Source organism: Bicyclus anynana, chromosome 24 (assembly GCF_947172395.1).
Source record: "Bicyclus anynana chromosome 24, ilBicAnyn1.1, whole genome shotgun sequence".
Taxonomy (NCBI): Eukaryota; Metazoa; Arthropoda; class Insecta; order Lepidoptera; family Nymphalidae; genus Bicyclus; species Bicyclus anynana.
In genome coordinates, this window is record NC_069106.1 from 2,000,841 (window position 1) to 2,024,746 (window position 23,906).

The window sequence follows — 23,906 nt, forward strand, 5'->3', positions numbered from 1 at the left end:
TCACGATTGACAGAAATATCAATGAGAAAATAAAATATATCAAAGAGTATAATAAGTATAGATCGGGTAAAAAGAGTGATATTTTAATAATTCTTCTCTTTAATACTTTTACTAAGCCTTTTGGTACAGTTCGTGGACTTTAAGATTGTGAATTGTGATATCAACGTCAAAGTCAAACTGACAAGAATTTTCAAATTCAATATCAATAGTAAACTTCCAAATAAATTTTGTTTAATTTCATTGAAAACAATTTGAATTTTAATTAATTAGTTCCGATTTCGGATAATTAGTGAGTTGGTTAATTGCGACGATCGTCTAATAAATTCAACCATGGAAGATTGCGAGAACGAAAGCGACTGCAATCGCAATAAGGTTACCTTTAATTTCTGTTTAATATTGCTACGACCATACTCTCCGATTTTAGCAGGACTATTCCGAATTTAACTCAAATGTCTGTTTTTCTCAGCGAAACCCGTTATTACTAATAAAGTATCGTACAAAACCAGTAACAGAGCTTCAGTGTATACTGCATAGGTGCCCGATTAAGCAAGTGTGTGTCCCATAACAAAGTTTAACTGGTCACTTTCATCTTATGTGGGCTCTTTTGTAGTATTAGAAATGTTTGTGACAGCTTGAACAGGGATTTAAATGCTATGGTTATTTCTGCCTTGAGGTAGCATACATATATATTCCAGTCTAAAGTGCATGATTGCTTAATCGCTGTCCTTCAGGTTTTCAGGTATAGAATGTGTTAGGGCAACTTTGGAGGTCCAACTTTGGCTGGTGGGAGGCTTCGGCCGTGGCTAGTTACCACCCTACCGACAAAGACGTACCGCCAAGCAATTTAGCGTTCCGGTACAAAGTCATGTAGAAACCGAAAGGAGTGTGGATTTTCATCCTCCTCCTAACAAGTTAGCCCGCTTCCATCTTAGACTGCATTATCACTTTTAATCAGGTGAGATTGTAGTCAAGGGCTAACTTGTACAGAATAAAAAAAAAAAAAAAAAAAATGTGGAGTGGTACATGATGTGGTATATGAGCTTAAAATCATTGTTCTGAACTGGTGCTTCCAAAGTTTGAATTGGTAGCCATAATGGTTGACAACCACAGTACAGGAGACAGCACATCACAAAACAGAAGAATGTAATGATGTTCAAAGTGTGTAATTGCATTGTTGTACTAATGTCTATATAGGAATCTTGATTTAATTTGCAGTAGAGATCAACACATAAATGTCCAGTTCTATTTGTAATTTCGGCAGCTGCATGTCCTGCTTTGGAGTTTTAATAAAATGGTCACCCTAGCTTTTACCTTGTATAACATTCTGGAACACCTTCAATAATAATTTATATGGCTCAACTTAAATGTATTGTAAACAATTAAATATAAAGAAGTCATGTCCATGAGATATATTCAATGAAAATTGGCCCTTGAATTGTTAAAGTACTTTCAGACTATCAATTTTTTTGAACCCTTTTACACTATGGTGTTCTATTTTAATGCAAATGATGAGATTTATTGAAGGGTTGGCCAAAACATATTGACCAATAGTAAGGGCTCATACCTGATGGAGGTACTTAACAACATGTAACATATACTTTATGTACCATAGTCCAGTAAATATGGGATTTTTGCTCAGCAAAATCAATAAGCCATAGTTGTTTTTGTGGCTAATGATTAATAAAAAATAAATATAATGATTTCAAATTAATCCATAAATCTAAACTCTTTCTTTTCTTCTTTTTTGTACAAGTTAGTCCTTGACTACAATCTCACTTGATGGTAAGTGATGATGCAATCTAAGATAGAAGTGGGCTAACTTGTTAGGAGTAGGAAGACAATCCACACTCCTTTCGGTTCCTACACGACATCATACCTGAATGCTAAATCGCTTGGCGGTACATCTTTGTCGGTAGGGTGGTAACAAGCCACGACTGAAGCCGTCTCACCAGCCAGACATGAACCAATTAAGAAAACCTCAATCAGCCCAGCGGAGGATCAAACCCAGGACCTCTGTCTTCTAAGTCCATGGAGGCCGTCAAAAAACTATATTTTTACCCAGTACCATAGATCCTTCAGATATTTTCAGACTGTCTGATTTAAATTTTCTCTTTCAAAGGACCGCAGTCCCTCCCCCGGAGTGAAGTCAACGGCCGTGGTGAAGTACACAGCCTTCCAGAGTCCTGTGGGATATGCTCGCCTGCAGTGCAACACAGACATCAACCTGCCACCCTCCAACTGGGGTGGGATAGATACCTACGGACTGAAACAGATATTGACCAGAGATAGCGGCCTGTCCAGGTAACTGTGAATTAATAAATTAATATCAAATGTTATTTCATCACTAGATCTGCAGCAAGTTCAATATTTTTCATTTTTATTTATTTATTTATTTATTTATTAGATAAATTTGAATGTGTATCCAAAGCTATTCTAATAGGACTTTACCAAATTTGGCTAGGCAGGGAGAATAACACAAGCAGAGGAGGGGAGTGTTAGTTAGCTGTTAAGGACATCCTTAGCCCTACACCCACCTGTCACAAGTCCGGGGTCTGCTCTGAGTTTTTCTCTACCTCACGATGGGCCTGGCACACACAGTGAATCCATGGAATGCTAAGAGTCTCATAATAAATTTTTGCAGAGTGAAAGTGAGAATTAATCCAAGCTACATGTATAATCTATCTCCATTCCAAATATCAGCCAAATCCAGTGACTTTTAAGAGCGGACGCCTGCAACCCTCGTTCGCGTGGAAATTAATGTTAAACTGTATGTGTAATCTTTCCTCTTGAATCGCTCCTATGATGAAATCGCGTTAAAATCTGTTGCGAACCTATCAAAAACCTAAGCATATAGACGGTGAGAGGCGAATTTGAATTATATTATGTCAAGGCGATGTTGTGAAAGTTTTAATTTAAAAAAATCTTTGTTACAGTTTCAGAATGGCTCACATGTTCCCCGACTGCGTAGGCGAGGTAGATGTGATCTCAGATGCCGAGTGCATTAAAAAACTGCTGAAGCTTCCTTATCAGCCTAATGGGACTGTAAGTATGTATTTTATTTACAAATCAAACAAAATAATTTAATTATATATTTTTAGCAGAAGACTTCAAAAGTGGATTTAAAAAATAAGAAAACCAATGTCTAACAAAGGTTATGATCAAAAACAGGTCAAGGTGGAGTCACGCACTTGTGAACGTTGTGTGTAGGGTTGAAGGATCCTTTAACAGTTAACTAACACTGCCCTTTTCCACTCAAGTCACTCTCCCCGCCTATCACAAGTAACTCATAAAGAATTACAACAAGAAATGTTGACGGCTCGAACGCCACGAGCATACTGAAGCCGCAAGTCGTTTCCGAGCGTTACCCCTCTCTAACTCCCTTCTCTCAGACTACTATTTCCTACAATATTTATGTGACAGAACTAGGAGACACTACACGGTTTCATCCGCGTAGCTTCCGTTCCCGTAGCAATACGGGGATAAAATATAGCCTATAGCACTCGGGGATAGTGTAGCTACCCAACAGTAAAAGATTATTTCTAATCGGTTCGTTGTTTCAGAGCCGTGTGCTATGAATATGGTCTGAAACTACTGAACCTAACCACTGAAATAATCAAATATTACCTCTTTATAATATTAGTATTATTTATAAAGGGGACGTCTGACGAGGCCAGACAGGTGATCAGTCATAACTAGGGGCCATTCCATCCATTTAGTATAGAAACTCATACTCGTATACTCGTATACTCATAGTATAGAAAAGTGATTTTCAACCATCTACGGAGTACGAGTAAAGTTCAAGAACTGGCTACTTAGCTAGCTAGATCTTTGTTAGGCATAATTACACCTGTCTGATGATGTCATAGAGAGCCGTGATAGCCCAGTGGATATGACCTCTGCCTCTGATTCCGGAGGGTGTGGGTTCGAATCTGGTTGGGGGCATGCACCTCCAACTTTACAGTTGTGTGCATTTTAGGAAATTAAATATCACGTGTGAACGGTGAAGGAAAAACACCGTGAGGAAACCTGCATACCAGAGAATTTTCTTAATTCTCTGTGTGTGTGAAGTCTGCGTATCCGCATTGGGCCAGCGTGGTGGACTATTGGCTTAACCCCTATCGTTCTGAGAGGACACTCGAGCTCAGCAGTGAGCCGAATATGGGTTGATAATGATCATTATGACATCTCTCTGAGGATAAAATTTCTTCCTGTTTTTGATTGGATATTTATCGAAATCCAACTAATTGCAGGTGAGCATGATGGTGCACCGAGTGGAAAACACCCTGCTACTGGATGACTTTGACGTGTACGAATACCTGATGAAGTCGGAATGGTCGTGGCTTAAGGACTTCTTCTATGAGAACATATTGAAGACCATGTCGGAGAAGGTAAAGGATTGATAGATCAAGGGGAGGAGGATTGATAGATCAAGGGAGGGGGAGGAGTCAAGGGATAACTTGTTATTGTATAATAAAAATAAACTAAAAGTAGATGGTCCAAAATTGTATGGAGCCCAGGATCGATCATTGTACCCTAGCGGAAATAAAAGAAGATATTTTTCTTAACTATTTTTGATTATACAAATGTACGAATTTACTTTAATTCTTTCGAAATAATATTCATTATCTCCCAAGAAATGCAACATTACTAAGGGTAATAATGGCGGATTGACGGCGTTTTCAAAGCAGTAATCGATTTGACGTTTGCTGTCAATTGTTTTATCATAGTTGTTCTATGGGCGCCATCTCAAAAACTGGGGTTTCTATTTTATTTATTTCTTTTTATTTTCTTAGAATTACTCACTTTAATAAATTTTAATAAAATCCTTGTATTTTTTAAATTTTAATGATACGGGGTACTAGAGGGGACCTGAAATGTACCATCTCCTTTCCAGTAAAATTAACATATTATGTAAATAAGATACAAGGTGATCTTATTGCACCAGCTACCAGTAAGCCTAGCATGCTTCAACAATATATTCCATGAAGACACTGGACTAAAAGCGACAGGGTTAATATTACGTTTCTTCTCTCAACAAAAGAAAGAGACGAAGAAAATAGGCCACAGGTTATATTAAAGTGTTATGTGGGCAGGAGCGCATGGCCCTGACGCTGGCGCCGCGGCCCAGCTCGGCGCTGCAGCTGACGCACAAGTTCCTGTCGCACAGCGTGGCGCACCGGCCGCAGCCGCTGCCCTCTGAGACGCCGCACCCGCCCATGTGTTTGCCCGGTACATACTCCATGATAGGCTAGTTGTGCCCTCTGAGACGCCGCACCCGCCCATGTGTTTACCCGGTACATACTCCATGATAGGCTAGTTGTGCCCTCTGAGACGCCGCACCCGCCCATGTGTTTACCCGGTACATACTCCATGATAGGCTAGTTGTGCCCTCTGAGACGCCGCACCCGCCCATGTGTTTACCCGGTACATACTCCATGATAGGCTAGTTGTGCCCTCTGAGACGCCGCACCCGCCCATGTGTTTACCCGGTACATACTCCATGATAGGCTAGTTGTGCCCTCTGAGACGCCGCACCCGCCCATGTGTTTACCCGGTACATACTCCATGATAGGCTAGTTGTGCCCTCTGAGACGCCGCACCCGCCCATGTGTTTACCCGGTACATACTCCATGATAGGCTAGTTGTGCCCTCTGAGACGCCGCACCCGCCCATGTGTTTACCCGGTACATACTCCATGATAGGCTAGTTGTGCCCTCTGAGACGCCGCACCCGCCCATGTGTTTACCCGGTACACACTAACTCCATGATAGGCTAGTTGACACTTGATGATTTTAAACTTTAAATCTCGTCGTTTTATCGTGGTATGTACCCGTTTAAATAACATTCATAGTTGACACTTTTTTTAGACGGTCATAAATAGTTCATTATCGTTCTAGTAGATTGAAAAAAAAATTTTTTTTTTGAGATATGAAAATGAAAATGAAATGAAATGAAATTTTAAATTAATTTAAAATTAAAAAAATTGAAATTGAAAATTAAAAATTGAAAAAAAAAAAATAATAAAATAAAATTGAAAATTGAAATTTTAAATTAATTTATTTAAATTTAATTTTATTTAAATTTTAGTTTTTACGCGCGGTTTCACTCGCGTGGTTCCCGTTCCCGTAGGAATACGGGGATAATATATAGCTTACAGCCTTCCTCGATAAATGGGCTATCTAACACTAAAAGAATTTTGCAAATCGTACCAGTAGTTCCAGAGATTAACGCGTTCAATCAAACAAACTCTTCAGCTTTATAATATTAGTATAGATGTTCTTGACAATACGCCAAAACGTCTGTCGGTCATGATGGTCTTTATTTCAACTGTTTCATGACGTCACGTTAACAAATCCTTTATAAACGGATCGTTTATCAAAAATACATAAATACATGGAATAAGGCTCCGAAATATATTGATATTAATTGATAAAATCTAAGGATTTTTTATAGAACTTAATTTAAAAATCATGTAATTTTTCAAATTTTCCAAACGTCAAAAACGCTGTCGTCCATTTTGTGACGTCACAGTCTTACTTAATGTACTAAACGTCAAAGTAATTGTTAACTAATATTTTTTTTAAATGCAGTTTGTAAATTTGTTATATCGGTTCTTGAGTTATAAATGGTGTAACTGACAAGAATTTCGTTTGTAGATTTTGAAGAAATCCATCTGTGATTTCTGTATCCGATAAAATTCTTTTTTCCAGGACCATTTCTCCCAGAACCTGAAACACGCCCTGAGGCCTCAGAACCAACCAATGAGCAAAACTTCAACCGAAATGTGCACTGGACTTTCGAAGACATCCACATGTTGATAGGCAGCAACTTACCAATCTTCGGCGACAAAGACCGACCTTGCGTGAGTCTACGTTTGCGAGACGCGAGGGAATCTATAAACGTACTCACAGGGATAGACTATTGGTTGGACAACCTTATGTGCAATGTTCCAGAAGTCTTAATGTGCTACCATTTAGATGGAATAGTCCAGAAATACGAGCCAATGAAAACTGAGGATTTGCCCAATATGGAAAACAGTAGATTTTCCCCAAAAGTCATAAGGAATGTTGCCCAAAATATACTGTCTTTTTTGAAATCGAATGCGACCAAAGCTGGCCACACTTACTGGCTGTTCAAAGGGCCGCACGATGATGTGGTTAAACTCTATGATTTGACCACTCTATGCCCGGATGCCATGGACAATCCTTTCACGACGCCTGTCGCTATGTTGTTATATAGGTATGATATGTATTTAGTTTTTTTAGTGCATTTTGACTAGTCTTCTTATTTAGGTCCAGTGTAATAAGAAAAATATACGGTAGCAACTAGCGGACCCAGTCAAGCTTCGCTTTGATTTATGTGCACTTCCTTCTACCCTAACCCTATCCTATCCTATCCCTACCCTACTCTACCACAGCCCTACCTTACCCCTACCCTACCCCTAACCTACCTTACCTTTCAAATTGGATCAAATTGCAAATTTTTGTGAAAATTGGTTTGAATAGTTGATTAAAATTAGTTCAGTAATTTAGCAGTCCATTGAGGATATTATAATATATAACTTTATACATTTACAGTGATAATACCCATTTTCGTAATCATGGCTTATTATTTTCACCACCACGCATTTCAGACCGAAACATAGCTATGCTGAGTTATGACAGAAATTGCATGATAGGACCGTACCACCTGATATTATGTGGAAACCATCGCTAATAACAGACATTTCTTAGGGCTTACAAAGAACACATCCTATAAAGAGCTGCCCAGTGTATATCATAAATATACTACCCAATACATCATTATATCATATTTCGTCGTACGATATTATCGATTCCGCCGCAATGGATTGGAATTGGGCACTATTTATCAATTTTTGATTGATTGGTTGATTGTCTCTCGTCACAAGACATTTTCTCGTACTGGTAAGGGGGATGTTAAGCCTCATATGCCTCTGTATTGTATGTGTAATAAGTAAAATAGTAGTAAGTATTCCCTTCAAACCGCAACAGCAATGAAGTCTGGCACCAAAAATAACATGAAGGTTGGTCCTACCTGACCAAGGTCTTTCACAAAAACATCTACTTCTCAGGACCAGACATAATTATAAAAATAAATAAATAAAATATTTTTCAGAGTAGCACGAAACATGCGCCTAATGAACAGGTCGAAGCATGTCCGCCAACTGTTGGAGCATGTCGTGGAGTTGCTGAAAGTGGAGCGCTATCCACAAATCGTCGCCTCCTCGCACTATATGCTGTCAGATTTGTATGTACCGGCCATCACTAATCCTGCTTGCCCGAATTTTAAAGGTAATTTTTTGGACGTGTCTAATAAACCTCTTTATTCTCCAACTAAGGCGAAATTCTTGAGCATGATACCTTGACTTCTATGACTACTGATTGGCAAAACTCTTGAGTACTTATCCTTGACTGTTATTATTATGATTGAGATATATAATCCTGACTTTAGGACTAGTTATTTGTGCATATATTCTTTGACTTTAGGACTAGTTATTTGCAATATTCTTGAGCATATTACCTTGAGTTTTGGACTTGTTATTGTCAGAATTCTTGAGCACATGACCTTGTTTTTGTAGGTTCCGTTATAGGCTTAATTGTCGAACACATGGCCTTGATTTTTAGGACTATAGTCCACAACTTTAGGCTTTTTACACAACAATATCACTACTCAAAAAGGTTCTTTTAGGCGACACTTTTCGTTTCGATTCACATACATTTTATTTTTAATAATAAGCTTTACGGCTCTGGGTTCTAGCCCTTTTGAGCCCGGATTCACATACAATTAATTAATTATCTTGGACTAATTATAGAAGGACCTGCCTCGCAAGACGTTACCTCTCTGTCAATCAATCAACGATCTAACGCGTGTATACTTATATCGTATCGATGTTTCATTGTTGTAATCGTTTTCGTCGACTGAAAAAACTCCCTAATCATTCCGGTTTGTGTAGTAAGTAGTTCAATGGCATAAAAATGGTCAACAACTTCTAATTCACTAAAAGATGACGTGACGTTCGATTTCAGTTTCACCTGATGGTAAGCGATGATGCAATCTAAGATTTTTTTTTTTATTGTTTACAAGTTAGCCCTTGACTACAATCTCACCTGATGGTAAGTGATGATGTACTCTTAGATGGAAGCGGGCTAACTTGTAAGGAGGAGGATGAAAATCCACACCCCTTTCGGTTACGGCATCGTACCGGAACGCTAAATCGCTCGGCGGTACGTCTTTGCCGGTAGGGTGGTAACTAGCCACGGCCGAAGCCTTCCACCAGCCAGACCTGGTCCAATTAAGAAAACCTCAATCAGCCCAGTCGGGAATCCAACCCAGGACCTCCTTCTTGTAAATCCACCGCGCATACCACTGCGCCACGGAGGTCATCAAAAACATAATTATAATAAATAATAAATTTGTAATAAAAACAATATCTAAAAGAAAAATAGATACTATTCTTCTAACGAACGAACAAACAGCAAAACATCGAACCATTAATTTAATATTCTGTGTACAGATTATATTATTCTTGTTAAATATTTTATTATTTATTTTTGTTAAATATTATAGATGACTGAGTTTACCTCGTACCCTTCAAAAAACGACAGACAATTTTGTTGCTGCATTTGGGTGCGATCCAGTTCCATTTCTAATTCCTCTATGTTAAATATATAGAGTTTGCACAAAAACAATACAAACGACATAAAAAGAACCCAAGCAGACATGAGTCACAAACCATTATGAAAAATAAAGATATTGAGTTTTATGGGTATTAAATGTGCATTTATAAAATTAAATTATAACTTTAATTATTTTATAAATGTCGTATTTTCATACCAAAAGAAGAAAGAAGTTGTAATTAAAACGATGATTTCTTTTATTTTAATGTGAATTTAACCTTTCATTTATTGCAGAATTACCATATACTATGATAATTTTTTTGATTTTGTATTAATAAGTGAAAGAAGATTTGACATTTGACAGTTCACACTTCACAGCACAGAACACTACTTTATTTGCTGTCTATGACTAATAAACCTACTTATATATCAGTATTCGTTAATGATTAACTAAACTAAATCCAGTCTGTCGTGCGTATTTTCTTCCCTTGTAATTTTTGTTATTTCGTTTTGTTCTCGTTTCGTTGTTATTGTTAATTATAGTTTATTTGTTGTTTGTTTACTGTTTTTACCCGACTGCAAGAAGGGTTATGTTTTTCGCGCGTATCTTGTATGTATGTATGTAATATTCTTTATTACCTCATATCTTCCAAACCGTTGAACGGATTTACGTAATTCAGATAACGTTAGATTTGTTTTAATAACCCAAGTGTTCTTAGATAGGTGAAATTAGAAAAAAAAACCAACAAGACGACTGTGAGACGCTATAGAATCGGGGTGAAGTTTTTTTTTGTGAATATTGCAACATGCGAATCAAATTCAAGGGATTTTTGTGAGAATTTCAAAATAGTATATCATGACCATGTAAAAAAACTACAATTAGGAAAACGTTATTTATTAATTCTAATATTAATTAAGTCTATACATAATACGCGAGGCGGACGACTATAATGTGCGAGGTTTATGAAGTGTAGTTATAAAACACCTAAAATAGACTAAAAGAAATATATTGATTATAAAAATCGGACAAGTGCGAGTCGGATTCGGCCACCGAGGGTTGCGTAGATTTTTTGAATATTTACTTAATTTCGGTTGGACTTAGGTATACATTATCGTACTTTGTAACAAACGTAACCAATAAATCCGAAATTCACCATCTATCGTAACTAAAAAGTGTGAAATAAATTAATTAATTAAACAAATATAAAAACCCGGCATAAATGATATAAAAATTGATCAAACTAAAGTCGGGACCTAATAAAAAATGTAGACGAAAATCATTCTATTCAATATAATAGGTCCCGACTGTTTTCTAATTGTTTTCTACACTTCTGGACTGAGCTTTTTTTTTCTTTTCAGTTTTTTTATCATTTATGCAGTCGGGTTTTTTATCAGTTTAATTAATTAATTTTATTTAGTTTAGTACGAAAATTAGTGAACCGGAGCCTGGTACTAGCCGGAGCAGTTATTCCGCGTTGCTATTGTTTCCGTCACCAAAAAAGAAACGTACGAATCAATCACCCGTATCGTCCTCCGAGAAAACCGTTTTGATTAATGTGTTTAAATATGTCGAGGAAACCTTATGCTTGCTTCTACATAATAAAGAAACAAAACTATAAGAGTTCTTTATTGCCTACGGAACCCTTAATATAAGTGAAGCATTATCTGTTTGATAAATAACAGGATATATTATATAGGAATATAGAATTAAAAAAATATTTGTTTATCACAGGAAGTTTTATTTCATGATAATATTCGTAAATAATGATAAAATGTTGAGCACCCCTGAGTCAGCTGTTTTTGTTTGTTTACATAGTTTAAAATACCTACTCAATTTGACTATAGTTATTTGCGAAATTGGTGTGCAAGACTATTTAGTTATTGGCAAAATTCTTGAAGCATAACCTTGACTTTTAGGATCAGTTATTGGCAAAATCTGAGAACATTACTTTTACTTTAAAGACTTGCTTTTGCCAAATATCTTTAGCACATGACCTTGACTGTTTATTGGCAAAATTTGACTTTGACTTTTAGGGTTCGTAAATTTCTTGACCTTTATCTGAGTATTACTCATGGAATACTTTAGTTCTAATTTCTGTTTTAAGTGCAAAATGTGACTATTTTTCAGATGAAAGCTCAGAATCGGAAGACGAGTCAGATTTCGGGAACGATGCGGAGTTCTCCGGTCGTCCCACTTCTGATGTAGACAGTGGGTGTGAAAGAGACAGCAACGTGTACAAGGAAGAGACGAGCGACAAAGTCGAGATTATGAGCGACACCACAGACAAGGTGATAATATAGGTGATGATAATATAGGTGGTAACGAAACAGTGGAATGCCCGGTGGATTTACAAGACGGAAGTCCTGGGTTCGATCCACGGCTGGGCCGATTGAGATTTTCTTAATTGGTTCAGGTCTGGCTAGTGGGGAGGCTTCGGCCGTGGCTAGTTACCACCCTACCGGCAAAAACGTACCGCCAAGCGTTTTAGCGTTACGGTACGATGTCGTGTAGAAACCGAAAGGGGTGTGGATTGTCCATCCTACTCCCAACAAGTTAGCCCGCTTCCATCTCAGATTACATCATCACTTACCATCAGGTGAGATTGTAGTCAAGGGCTAACTTGTAAAGAATAAAAAAAGGAATAAAATATATCGCCCTCTCTTTCTCCAATGGCAACGTAAGAGCGAGTGATATTTTAATATCAATAATGATTGAAAATATCGTTGTCAGTTTGGTTGCAATGGTACGAAAGAGATATTTTAAAGTGTGAAAATGGAAGAAACAGTATAAATAAAAATACATACAGCCAAACATTCGATCAAGTTATGTACTTACACCATTGACCTCTTATAATAAAAGGACGTACAATCATGTCGAAAATTTCACTCAAAAACAATTTTGCTTTGCCAGTTTTAGAATTATCGGTAAAGAAAATTATACCTTTCTAATATAAAAAATATTAAATATAGTCCAATAATCAATATCATTCCCAATTCAGAGCAAATTCAACCTTAAACAAGTTTAAGGTTGAATTTGCAAATGCGACTACTTGAATTGAGTGCCAAAAAGTTGTGTTTGGCACTCATTGAGTGGGGATGTTTTTTGGTCGCTGATTGTGCATCCACTTTTTAATAGGAGATCGATAACTAACACAAAAGATGAAGTACCAACTTAACTTGGTTTTTGTTTTACTTATTTTTCCGTATTGTCAGTTGTTAAAAATAATATGCTAGTCTTTTCTGTCATGTTAGGATGAGAAGTGCGAGCGAGAGGAAAATATCGACGCGGGTGAGTGCGAGCGAGAGAGCAGCACTGAAAATACGGAACTAGCGCTACAAGTGCGTGGACTGGCGTTAAGGAACATCGGTCATAGGCAGTCTTCCAATAACACTGTAAGTCATTATCAACACATATTCGGCTCACTGTTGAGCTCGAGTCTCCTCTCAGAATGAGAGCGGTTAGGCCAATAGTCCACCACGCTGGCCCAATGCGGATTGTCAGACTTCACACACGCATAGAAATAAGAAAATTATCTGGTATGCAGGTTTCCTCACGATGTTTTTCCTTCACCGTTTGAGACACGTGATATATGATTTCTTAAAATGCACACAACTGAAAAGTTGGAGGTGCATCCACAATACTGGATTCGAACCCACACTTTCTGGAATCGGAGGCAGAGGTCATCCACTGGGCTATCACGGCTCTAACACTGTAAGTGCATAATCATAAATAGCAGAGCCTCAGTAACTCCACGTTGAAGCAGTCAGACTTCATTGATAGGTTCGATCACCTATATCCATTTTGTAAAATATAAAATATATTATAGGTCTACCAGAATCAGTTAAATTTTGAAAGTGGTCACATTAAACAGTTTGGGAACCTTCTATTTACATAATTATTTAGATTGTCTATCATATCAATGTTAAACGGAAAGTTCCTTTTGCTCCTTTAGAACTCAGAATTTTTTTTGGAAAATTTAAACTTAAAGGGAGAAGTAATTTTGCTTGCTGCTTTAAGAAACACTTTATAAATTGCTTTCTGGTTAACCTTAATAGGTAACCTACTGGACGAAAAAGACAAATGAAAGTGGTCACATCAAACAATTTGGGAAACTTATATTTACATAATTATTTAGATTGTTTACCATATCAATGTTCAACATAATGTTCCTTTTGTTCCTTTAGAGACTAACTCAGAAAAGATTTTCGAAAATTTTAATTTAAAGGGAGAAGTAATTTCTATTGCTGCTCAAAGTATGGAACACTTCGGTTTAAAGATATTTATTTCTCCAAAAAAGAACCTACTGTTCACTTAACTTAGAGTTAACATATGGTCATTTTTGCAGACAGCATGCATTATTGTAATAAAATTTTAATTACATTGTTTTTTCAATATTTTGTCCCAAGTTTGTGAGGATGTAGGATTTAATCGATTTCTTGAATGCTTTTATGTTGGTCAACTCCTTACTGGAGTTTGGAAGCTTGTTAGATAACTGAGCAGTAGAGCACCCTCTCATAATATGTTTTTATTTCCATAGGTTTTTGTCTGTGGTCGCCAAATATTGATTTTAGAGTTTGGGTTTGTTAGCCCTATGCTTAAATGTTATAGTAGAATGTACACTACATTCTACACGTTGGTCATGATTTTTTTAATTATGAGACGGGTATTGTATGTGTAGTTCATAAATTTACTACCGCTTATAGGACGAAAAAGCCAAAACGGACCCCGAAAAAGGTCTGGGAGTCGAAGCGGCTACCCGCTGCGGGCGCGCGCTGCGGCATGCGCTACAGGGACTGAAGGCTTTGCACCATCTCACCATCAATAAATCCAAGGTCATTTAACTTTAAGACAAACTCTTCCGAAGGTATAGGCGTAGCTGCCGCGATATCAGTCGATGTTACGGGGCCTCTGGACTATAGTGGCCCCTTACGCGTGAAATTAAAACTGTCTAAAGTGTAGGTAAACCACTATCTCTTTTCAGAAAGAAAGAAAGAAAGAAAATAAATTTATTCAAATTTAAAAGTTACAAACAGTACCCTTTCCTAAAGACAGCATGTCTGTCTGTAACCCTTAAAAAAGAAAGGATGTACAGCTCAGCATATACCGTGTACTATATACAAGCATAATACGGTGCTGATTTTCAGCTGAGACCCGTGTGACGCCACAGCTAACATAAAAAATAAAAAATGTGAATTGAATTGAATTAGAAGCAGCAAATTTTCCCTGGTTAAGCTTGCGCCCAAGAATTGGAAACATCCTACATAGGTTAAGTCACTGTCCCATTTATTTTAAGAAAGCATTTTTGTTTATTTTGTCCTAAATCTTTACCCTTCTTTTGGACCCTACGCCACCGGACCGAAGGACTCCTTATGTCTACACAATCTGTTTATTTTTGTGTAATTGAACATACGGCAATCAAAGTCACTTGACATTTTTAAAAAGTCCGTTAAGGTTGAGGTTTCATTGGCTAATCTCTGAAATTACTAAACCAATTCTGATTTTATTTAATAATAGGAAGCCTATCTGTTCTTCATCTTCACCGAGTAAAATAGACTATATTTTATTTCCATACTCCCACAGAAACGGGAAATACGCGGGTGAAACCGTAGGCGTCTGCTATCTCAATATAAAAAAACAGTCATTGTCAGTCATTCCATCGAGTAACACTAAAAACTCACCTAACAGCTTAAATTAGTTTACTTATTAAATTGTTAAGCTAAACAATTTAATTAATTCTGTATTTTGACCAATCGTGTACAATAACTAGCAAAACTCAACAGGAGGAGGAGCGGGAACGTCTAAAACAACAGATTATAATAGAGGAGCAAAACCCCAAAATGGCGAACCCTTACGAACCGATTAAAATGAACTACGAACCGTTGAAACGTACCAAAGACACGAAAGAGCACGTCTCTAGAAGCAGGCGACGCAAGAGGGAGAAAAAGGTCGACAAATCTAAAAACTACTTGATAGAGACAAATTCGACCATAGACAAAAACGCTATTCTAGTGCGCAAAGACAAAAAAACGATTCCCACTTGGCACGAACCGAATAGAGACGACAATTTCGCTTGGAAACTACATTTAAAGACTTTATTATATGAAAAAATTTGTCTTGCATATGCAACATTGGCCGAATACAGTTACTCGCATGAACAGTATGGGTTTTCCTTGAAATATATAGACATGGCCAATAAATGCCAAAGGTTGTTAAGTAATATGATAATTAAAAGCAGAGTGGTCGATGCCAGTTGTCTCATTGGTCGTGTTGGTGACAATTATTTCCAATTGAGCAAACATTGGCCGAATTTGGCGCAGTTCAGGATACAGTTTGAAAGGGACCACGAGATTGATGGTCAGATAAAAATGGAGATTGAGAATGATATGGCTGAGGAGTTGGACGGAGAGGTTGGAGAGGAGTTTGAGCTTGGTGAGATTTTTGTGTTTTTTTGTGAATGTGTCTGTGACCCACTGCAGGATATAGGCCTTTTGTAGGGACTTACAAAAATCACGAACCTGCGCCGCCTGCATCCGGCGAATCGCTGCGACTCGCTTGATGTCGTCAGTCCACTTGGTGTCGATCAACACTGCGCTTTATAGTGCAGGGTTGCCATTCCAGCACCTATATCTATCAATCGAACTACGTGCCCCGCCCATTAGCACCGCGACTCGTGGAGCTATGTCAGAGGTTTTGATTCTTCTGAAGATCTTCTAAATTCTGATGGAATGCGCTATGCTCAGAAATACTCTGAGCATAGCGCATTCCATTGCCCGCTGTCTTTCTCTAAATCTTTTTGCCATACCAGAATAAGTGATTACTTTAAGTTGCATAATTAGGTAGTCTTTACACCAAATACACTAATTTTTATAACTATGTATGTGTTCATTAGTCGTTATATTTTTCACTATCCCCCACCCGTATAGTCCCTTTCCCGTCTAAGACGCGTTTTTAGTTGGGTCCCTGCGAAATGGTATTAAACGGGTTCTACTGTACTCCATTTGATGGTCTCCACAAACGGTGATATGAGAGCCTCGTCAGTCCATCTGCTGGGTGCACCACTGGAATGTGGTTAGCAGATGGGGAGACTGACTGGCGCTAGCCTCCCCCTTACAGCCCTTGTAACATACGGTTATGTATTCGTCAGAGATAAAGCTACCCGACAGCGAGACTAAAGCAATGCTCTGTTATGTATTTGTCAGAGATAAAGCTGCCAGACAGCGAGACTAAAGCAATGCTCTGTTATGTATTATCAGAGATACAGCTGCCCGACAGCGAGACGGAGGCGATGCTGTCGGCGTGCGCGTACTACCGGCGCGCGGGCGCGGCGAGCGCGGACGACGCGCGCAAGCGGGACGAGCTGCGGCGCCGCACCGCGTCCGTGTGCAACGAGCTCGCCGTGCGGTACATGAACGATGCGCAGCGTGAGTTGAGTTTTTTTTTTTGATTGTGCAAGTGCCGACCGCAGAAGCATTATTAATAATAATTTATTTATTTGCTATAAACATGGGTTATACATATTTTTATGGTTAGTAAAATTAAACATACATTTCGATCCAAACATGTTTTGCCGTTAAATCGCTTTCGCAATAAGATTATTATACTATATTATGCTACAAAAGGGAAACAAAATAACAATAAAAAAAATCAATAAAAGAGAAATGTCATGTCATAATTTTTAAAATGTCGATGATTACAATTATTAGTCAAAATTTTTGTTGAAAATAGTCTTTCATTTCCCGAAGGCAGAAGCAGAAGATGTGATCGGAACGACTCTAAGGGCGTCTCCTCTGAGACTCGGACCTCGGCTTACAGGACCATTCTGTAACGGTTGAGGAGATCCTGGGTTTTAACCCACGTCTGGGTGACATCAGATATTGGAAACCTCATCTTCGCTGGATGACGCTGCGTAGCTTGTGTTTGTGTTGCCTGCCAAGTATTGTCGGTCGTTTCCTGGGAAGTATTGTCGGTCGTTTTCTGGGAAGCATTGTCGGTCGTTTTCTGGGAAGCATTGTCGGTCGTTTTCTGGGAAGCATTGTCAGTCGTTTCCTGGAAAGCATTGCCGATCGTTTTCTGGGAAGCACTGTCGGTCGTTTCCTGGGAAGCATTGTCGGTCGTTTCCTGGGAAGCGTTGTCGGTCGTTTCCTGGGAAGCATTGTCGGTCGTTTCCTGGGAAGCATTGTCGGTCGTTTTCTGGGAAGCATTGTCGGTCGTTTTCTGGGAAGCATTGTTGGTCGTTTCCTGGGAAGCATTGTCGGTCGTTTTCTGGGAAACATTGTCAGTCGTTTCCTGGGAAGCATTGTCGGTCGTTTCCTGGGAAGCATTGTCGGACGTTTCCTGGGAAGCATTGTCGGTCGTTTTCTGGAAAGCATTGTCGGTCGTTTTGAGTGCAATGCCTCATTAGTGCGTTGCTTTACGTCGTTGCAACGGATTAACGTAATATGCCACACCTGCGCTGTGTTGAAATTCGTCGTAGCGCAAAAGAACGCACGAATATAGTAAGCCTCAGTAATCTGAGGTTCTAACACGAAAAACCTCGCTACACTTCAGGGCTTCGTCGAAGCGTCTATGGCGCTTACATTATCAATCCATATGCGGCTCACTTCTGAGCTCGAGTCTCTTCTCAGAATGAGAATATATAACAAATAGTCCACCACGCTGGCCCAATGCGGATTGGCAAACTCCACACACGCAGAGAATGAAAAAATTCTTTGGTATGCAGGTTTCCTCACGATGTTCTTCCTTCACCGTTTGAGACACGTGATATTTAATTTCTTAAAATGTACACAACTAAAAAGGAAGAGAGAAGATCCACTAGAAGATCAATCACGGTTTATCAATCAATTTATGCATATGAAATTTATTTTAGTCTTAACAGAATTTACCAGAAACACAAAACTGTCTTTAGATGATCTAAAGACAGTTTTGTGTTTCTGTTTCTAGAGATCTATGTGAAATACCTCGAGGAGTCGGACCAAAGGGACGAAAGCTCCAAGCTGATGTACAAGCAGTTCAGCGTACTGTCCCGTCGATCCTCCGAGTGTCTGGACGAGGCGACCGCGATATTCACGCAAGTCAACGACGTGCCCAACTTGGCGCTCCTCTACTGCAACAAGGCGCGCTACATGCGCTTCAGGGCGCACTGCGTACAAGGCGGCTTCAAGTGAGTACACATCATATTCAGGTCACTGTTGAGCACGTCTCTCCTTTCATAATGAGAATGAGGCTAATAGTCTACCACGCTGGCCTAATGCAGACGTGCAGACTTCACACATGCAAAGAATTGAAAAATTCAGGTTTCCCCATGATGTTTTTCCTTCACCCTTTGCGACACGTGATATTTAATTTCTTAAAATGCACATTCCTGAAAAGTTGAAGGTGAATAAGGCGAATCTGCGCCCTCCGATTCGAAGGCAAAGGTCATATCTGATGGATACACTTGTAACAATACACGAGTAGAACTAATAACAACCTATGGACTTGTTTTTGGTGTTCTTTACGTGAGTGTGGCTGGCTTTTATGGCCATGTAGGCCATAAGCCATTGTTGGAAACTCAGACTAAATACATAAGGACTAGTATCGCACTCAAATTCACGAACAAAATTTTCTGCCATTTTCTAAGGAAAACGAGCTTAGATTTCATACATATCTTATTCTAAACTCTGCTAGTTTAGAATAAGATATGTATGAAATCTTGTTCGTTTTTTACAGCATTTAAGTATACAAAAAGGTATTTTTACGGAGGTTTTTAACCGACGGACACGATTGTAAACTGTGAAACATCGATTCTATAGAGACAGTGTTTATAATCGCATAAGATCGTTGATCATATACTTTGGCAGAAAAATAATGTCTTGCGAGGCAGGTCTTTATGTAATTAGTCTGAGGTTGGAAATGACAACTGACATTAAACTCGCTCAAACAATATCCTGGGCTGGGCTATCACCAAAATGTTACAGTTCGGAGAAGCGCAGCCTGTACAGCGAGGCGGAGGAGCTGTACCGGTCGGCGCTCAAGCTGCTGGGGCCGCGCGAGTCGTGCGGCGCCACGTCGGTGTGGGACCTGGTCTCCTGGGAGCTGTCCTGCCACCTCTACACGCGCGCCGTGCTCATGCAGGACTGTCCGGGGGTGTACGCCAATGTGAGCTGCTCGTTATTGTACTGTACGACTTGAGATATAAGGCGCTCGTTGTGCGAAATGCAACCATAGCCAGGGACCTGAAGATTGAAAGCCTGGATGAATTCGTTGGGTGGCTCGCGGAAAAACTTTTTCTGCGAGCGGACACAGCGACTTCGACGTCCATCAGGGGCATAGCCCCATATCACAGGAGATCCCCCGATAAGAAAGCATTCCCTCGGGATGCTATTCTAAAAACATAGACTCCCCTAACTAAAGTTTTCCTTAGAAGGTATCTTTCACCTTCTATCATTTCTCGCAGACTACCATTTTCCACAGTGGCTTAACCACATTCACCGGGGCCGGGCTTCCCACAAGCGGGACTAACCCAGGCCAGGTGATCTTCCCTGATCACCCACTTTCAGCCTGTAAACGGCTACCCAATGACCCTGACCGTATTCACGGCAGGCGTCTGCAACCAAAAAGGGAAAGGGGCAAAGGGGACCAACCCCGGAACTGTTTCCTCCACACCCTTGCGAGTGTGTGACACGGATAGCTAGGACGGTACACTTCAGTGTGCTCGTGACGTTCGAGCCGTCTACATTTTTTGGTGTGTAATTCTTTTTGGGTTACCTGTGATAGGCGGGGAGAGTGACTTGAGTGGAAAAGGGGAGTGTTGGTTAAGTGTCAAAAACGTCTTTAACCCTATACACAACGTTCACAAGTGCGTGACGTCACTCAAGGTCATTCTCTGTCATTCCAGGGTCTTATTTTGGTTACAGTTTGATTTGTTAATTAAGTTGTGTTAATTAAGTGAATCATAACCTTTGTTCGACATTGGTTTTCTTATCTTTGTAATCCACTTCTGATTCTGCTAAAAGTACATTTTAGTATGATATCCGGCATAACAAATATATACCCTGATTATGATTCTAACAATATTATAACATGCCGGGAAGCAGCGACAGTGATTCTACGATTACTTTGTGGTAGAGGAAACATATTTAGCTTGTCCCACGACTTGTGACCTTGAGAGCATTAACGAGATGCGAAAACACTCACCTTCCCTGAACAATTTAAGATAAACAATAGTTACGACACAAAACTTAATTGCACAAAATCACTAACGTGACTGGCAGCGTGACGGTATCTACGCTGCCTAACAAACAACTGAGCTCAAGTCATCAAATACCCTCATAAATAATGAATGTTAATACCACCTGGAATCGAATAACTTGTAACAATAAAGTCCTTCTTCCTTTGCTTCTCAGGAGGTGACAGAAGTGGCGGAGGCGTTCAAGCACGCGCTCAAGTACTGTCTGCTGAGTCCGGGCCCGCGCCAGTACCTCTACCAGTTCCGCGCCGCCATGATCTACCACCGGCTCGGCTCGCTCTACCACTCGCAGTACAGGTGAGAGAGAGTCGTTCCGCCCATCTCTTCTTCGGCTTTTGCCTTCGGGCCTCATAAGGCCCCTCGGCAACGCTGCTGAGGTCCCATTAAGAAGTCTACAACGGAACGTACTGTGCTTCTCAGGATGTAAAGGAATGTCGCCGTTACCACCGGCTCGGTTGTGCTTTTCAGGAAGTGGCCCGAGTTATTTTAAATCTATGATATCTACTATGGTATTCATTGAAAGCAAACAATGTTAAGAGCAATTTTGTTCAAAATGAAATGAGGATTAATAAGCTTCAAAGGTGGATTTATAAAATAGGAAAACCAATGTGGAGCATAGGTTTTGATTTACAATATTTGTCAGGACAACTTAATTAACAAATCAAACTGTAACCAAAATAAGACCCTAAAGTGGCAGAGTATGACCTTGAGTGGAGTCACGCACTTGTGAACGTGGTGTGTAGGGCTAAAAACGTCTTTCACAGTTAACAAACACTCCCCTTTTCCAATCATATCCTCATATGATATCGAATGCTTGTCTATAGGGTAACGCGCGAGGACGGTCCTCGGCGCCGCAGTCTGTTGAGCGCGACGTGCGCTCAGTACGAGAAGGCGGCCATGCAGTTCGCCGCGCTCGAGGACGCCGCCATGTTCCTCACCGTGCGCCTGGAGCACGTGGCCGCGCTGGAGGCGCACGCCGCTGGTTGGTGTCATATCATCCATCCATCCATCCATCCATACATCCATCCACACCTTTACCTTCTCATTAATACACACATTCATCCACCATACATTAATATATTTATAAATTCACACTTTCATCCATTCATTCCGTCTATCCTTCCATGTATATAGATATTATTTATTTATTCACCCATCCATCAATTCGTTCATACTGCCATTCATCATTCATCACACATCTATCCGTCTACACTTTTATCCACTCTATCTATCCAGCCATGCTTCAATGCACGAGACATCCATCCACCTCATGAATCAACCACTCTCACATCATCAATCTTTCCATCAATTCATCCATGCAACCAACAAACGTGAAATATAATACCCGTTCCCCAGACAAACAAAAACCTAAACGTCCGTGGGAAGAAATCATCCTGATCCACATGTGCTGTCAAACGTTCGCGGGATCAAAAGTTCCCAATAGAGTTAATGCTAGCCCTTAATTCTGTTTATGTAAAGCAGACTTCCTCGTGATTCGGAAATCGAGTCAATTTAATAGGCTACTTGCCTCTTTTGTAAACAGTGCTTAAACTGAATTATGGAAGTATTATAAGCTATATTTTATTTTGTCCCGTAATCTACGTAAAATTTTTGCCGCCGAAACACAACACATTAGCAAGTGACGTCATTCACAGAGATAACAGCGTGATTGGCGTTTGCAGTGATGTGATTATATCACGTCACCGCAAGCGCCAATCACAAACCGATGCCTTGTAGCGAATGACGTGATAAAAATACAATATTTTGTTTTGTAAAAATGTTACAATTACGAGGTTATTTTCACAAATAAAAAAGTGATTAAAGTTTCTAGGCATCTAAACTGCTTCTGTGCAAAAAATCTTCTTAGTTTTATACAGCAGGCGAGTAGCCTATTGTTGGATATTGAAGTGGATATGACTTCATATTTAAATTCCGTTGAAAGTAACACAAAATCTCTCTCATTCCAGTATCACCAAACGTAAAGCTGAAATCCCTCCAAAACGCCATAGAACTCTTACGTCAATGTCACTCGATCATGAAAGTGCTCAAAGACAGAGATCCCGAAGAGCATAAAGAAACGCCGAAACCAGAAGAGGCAGATGAAAAAACCTTAAAAAACGAACACAGCCTTCTAGCACTATACGAGAACCGATTACATTTTATATTGAAAAACATCATACAATATTGCATATCGAAATCTAACAAAGACTATGAAAAGATGACAGACATGTACAAGAAATTATATTCCGCGAGTCTGAGGATTAGGAAAGATGATAATATTCGTGCGTACGCCTCTAGTATATGCGATGTTCTTGTGTCTATGGACGGTATTAGTAAGGATTTTGAGTAGTTAGTTTTAATAAAGACATTTTTATGAAATATATTTTAAAGTTAATATCTTAAACGGTTGGTATGGGGTTGTCACTAGTGTCTGATGACATGATTTCTGTCTGTATTTTTTTCTGGAATCTCAGTGTAAAAAAGTTATAGGCATTTCTGCTTAATTTAATGTCCTTAGTTAAATGATTTTTTTTTATAATGTTAACTAATCATCAATTTAAATAAATAAAATTGAATTGTCTGTCTGTGTTTTCAGTTGTGATTTGAAAAGAAAAAAAATGATTTTTTTGTTTTAATTTTTGTCTGTTCAGTTTGTCCGAGCTAATCTTTGGAACGACTGAACTGATTTTACTGGAACTTTTACAGGAAGATAGAGGAGATGATTGAGCAATAACAAAACACATGTGAATAGGTCTAATATGGCTTCTTTTTAAGGTTTAACCGAATTACAAAGGAATGTGTTTTGTTTATTACTGTCTATTTTTGTAAAACCTCAATTTTATTTGTAAATAGCTTGTTTATGTGCTTCTACTCATACCTTACTTTACTAAATTACAATATCATCATTTTTCAATATTAGACAAATCTAAAAGTTTCCATTCATACTTTAGTGTTAAGTAGATAACTTATTAAAATAAATGTTTGTTTTTTAATACAGAAATCGTTTTATTTCATTTAATTAATATTGAAAAAAAAAATA

At 39.0% G+C, this 23,906-nt stretch overlaps 1 protein-coding gene across 3 annotated transcripts; it reads left to right on the top strand.

Moving 5' to 3' along the window:
* Nucleotides 1–173: 173 nt before the first annotated feature.
* On the top strand, nt 174–23,867 carry LOC112043994 (erythroid differentiation-related factor 1). Of its 3 annotated transcripts, XM_024079707.2 has the most exons (17): nt 174–372; nt 2,120–2,301; nt 2,934–3,042; nt 4,251–4,388; nt 5,094–5,229; nt 6,711–7,239; nt 8,137–8,312; nt 11,767–11,927; nt 12,891–13,031; nt 14,343–14,471; nt 15,420–16,068; nt 16,893–17,060; nt 18,580–18,799; nt 19,596–19,776; nt 21,024–21,163; nt 21,691–21,848; nt 22,834–23,867. In XM_024079707.2, exons 1-17 carry the CDS (start codon nt 331–333, stop codon nt 23,214–23,216), a joined length of 3,642 nt encoding a protein of 1,213 aa, XP_023935475.1. In that variant the 5' UTR covers nt 174–330; the 3' UTR covers nt 23,217–23,867. The 3 variants fall into 3 exon arrangements, with proteins under 3 accessions (XP_023935475.1, XP_052745029.1, XP_052745030.1); XM_052889069.1 differs by lacking the exons at nt 174–372; nt 2,120–2,301 and having other exon boundaries at nt 2,934–3,046; XM_052889070.1 differs by lacking the exons at nt 174–372; nt 2,120–2,301; nt 2,934–3,042; nt 4,251–4,388; nt 5,094–5,229 and adding an exon at nt 5,639–5,749.
* Nucleotides 23,868–23,906: the final 39 nt, after the last annotated feature.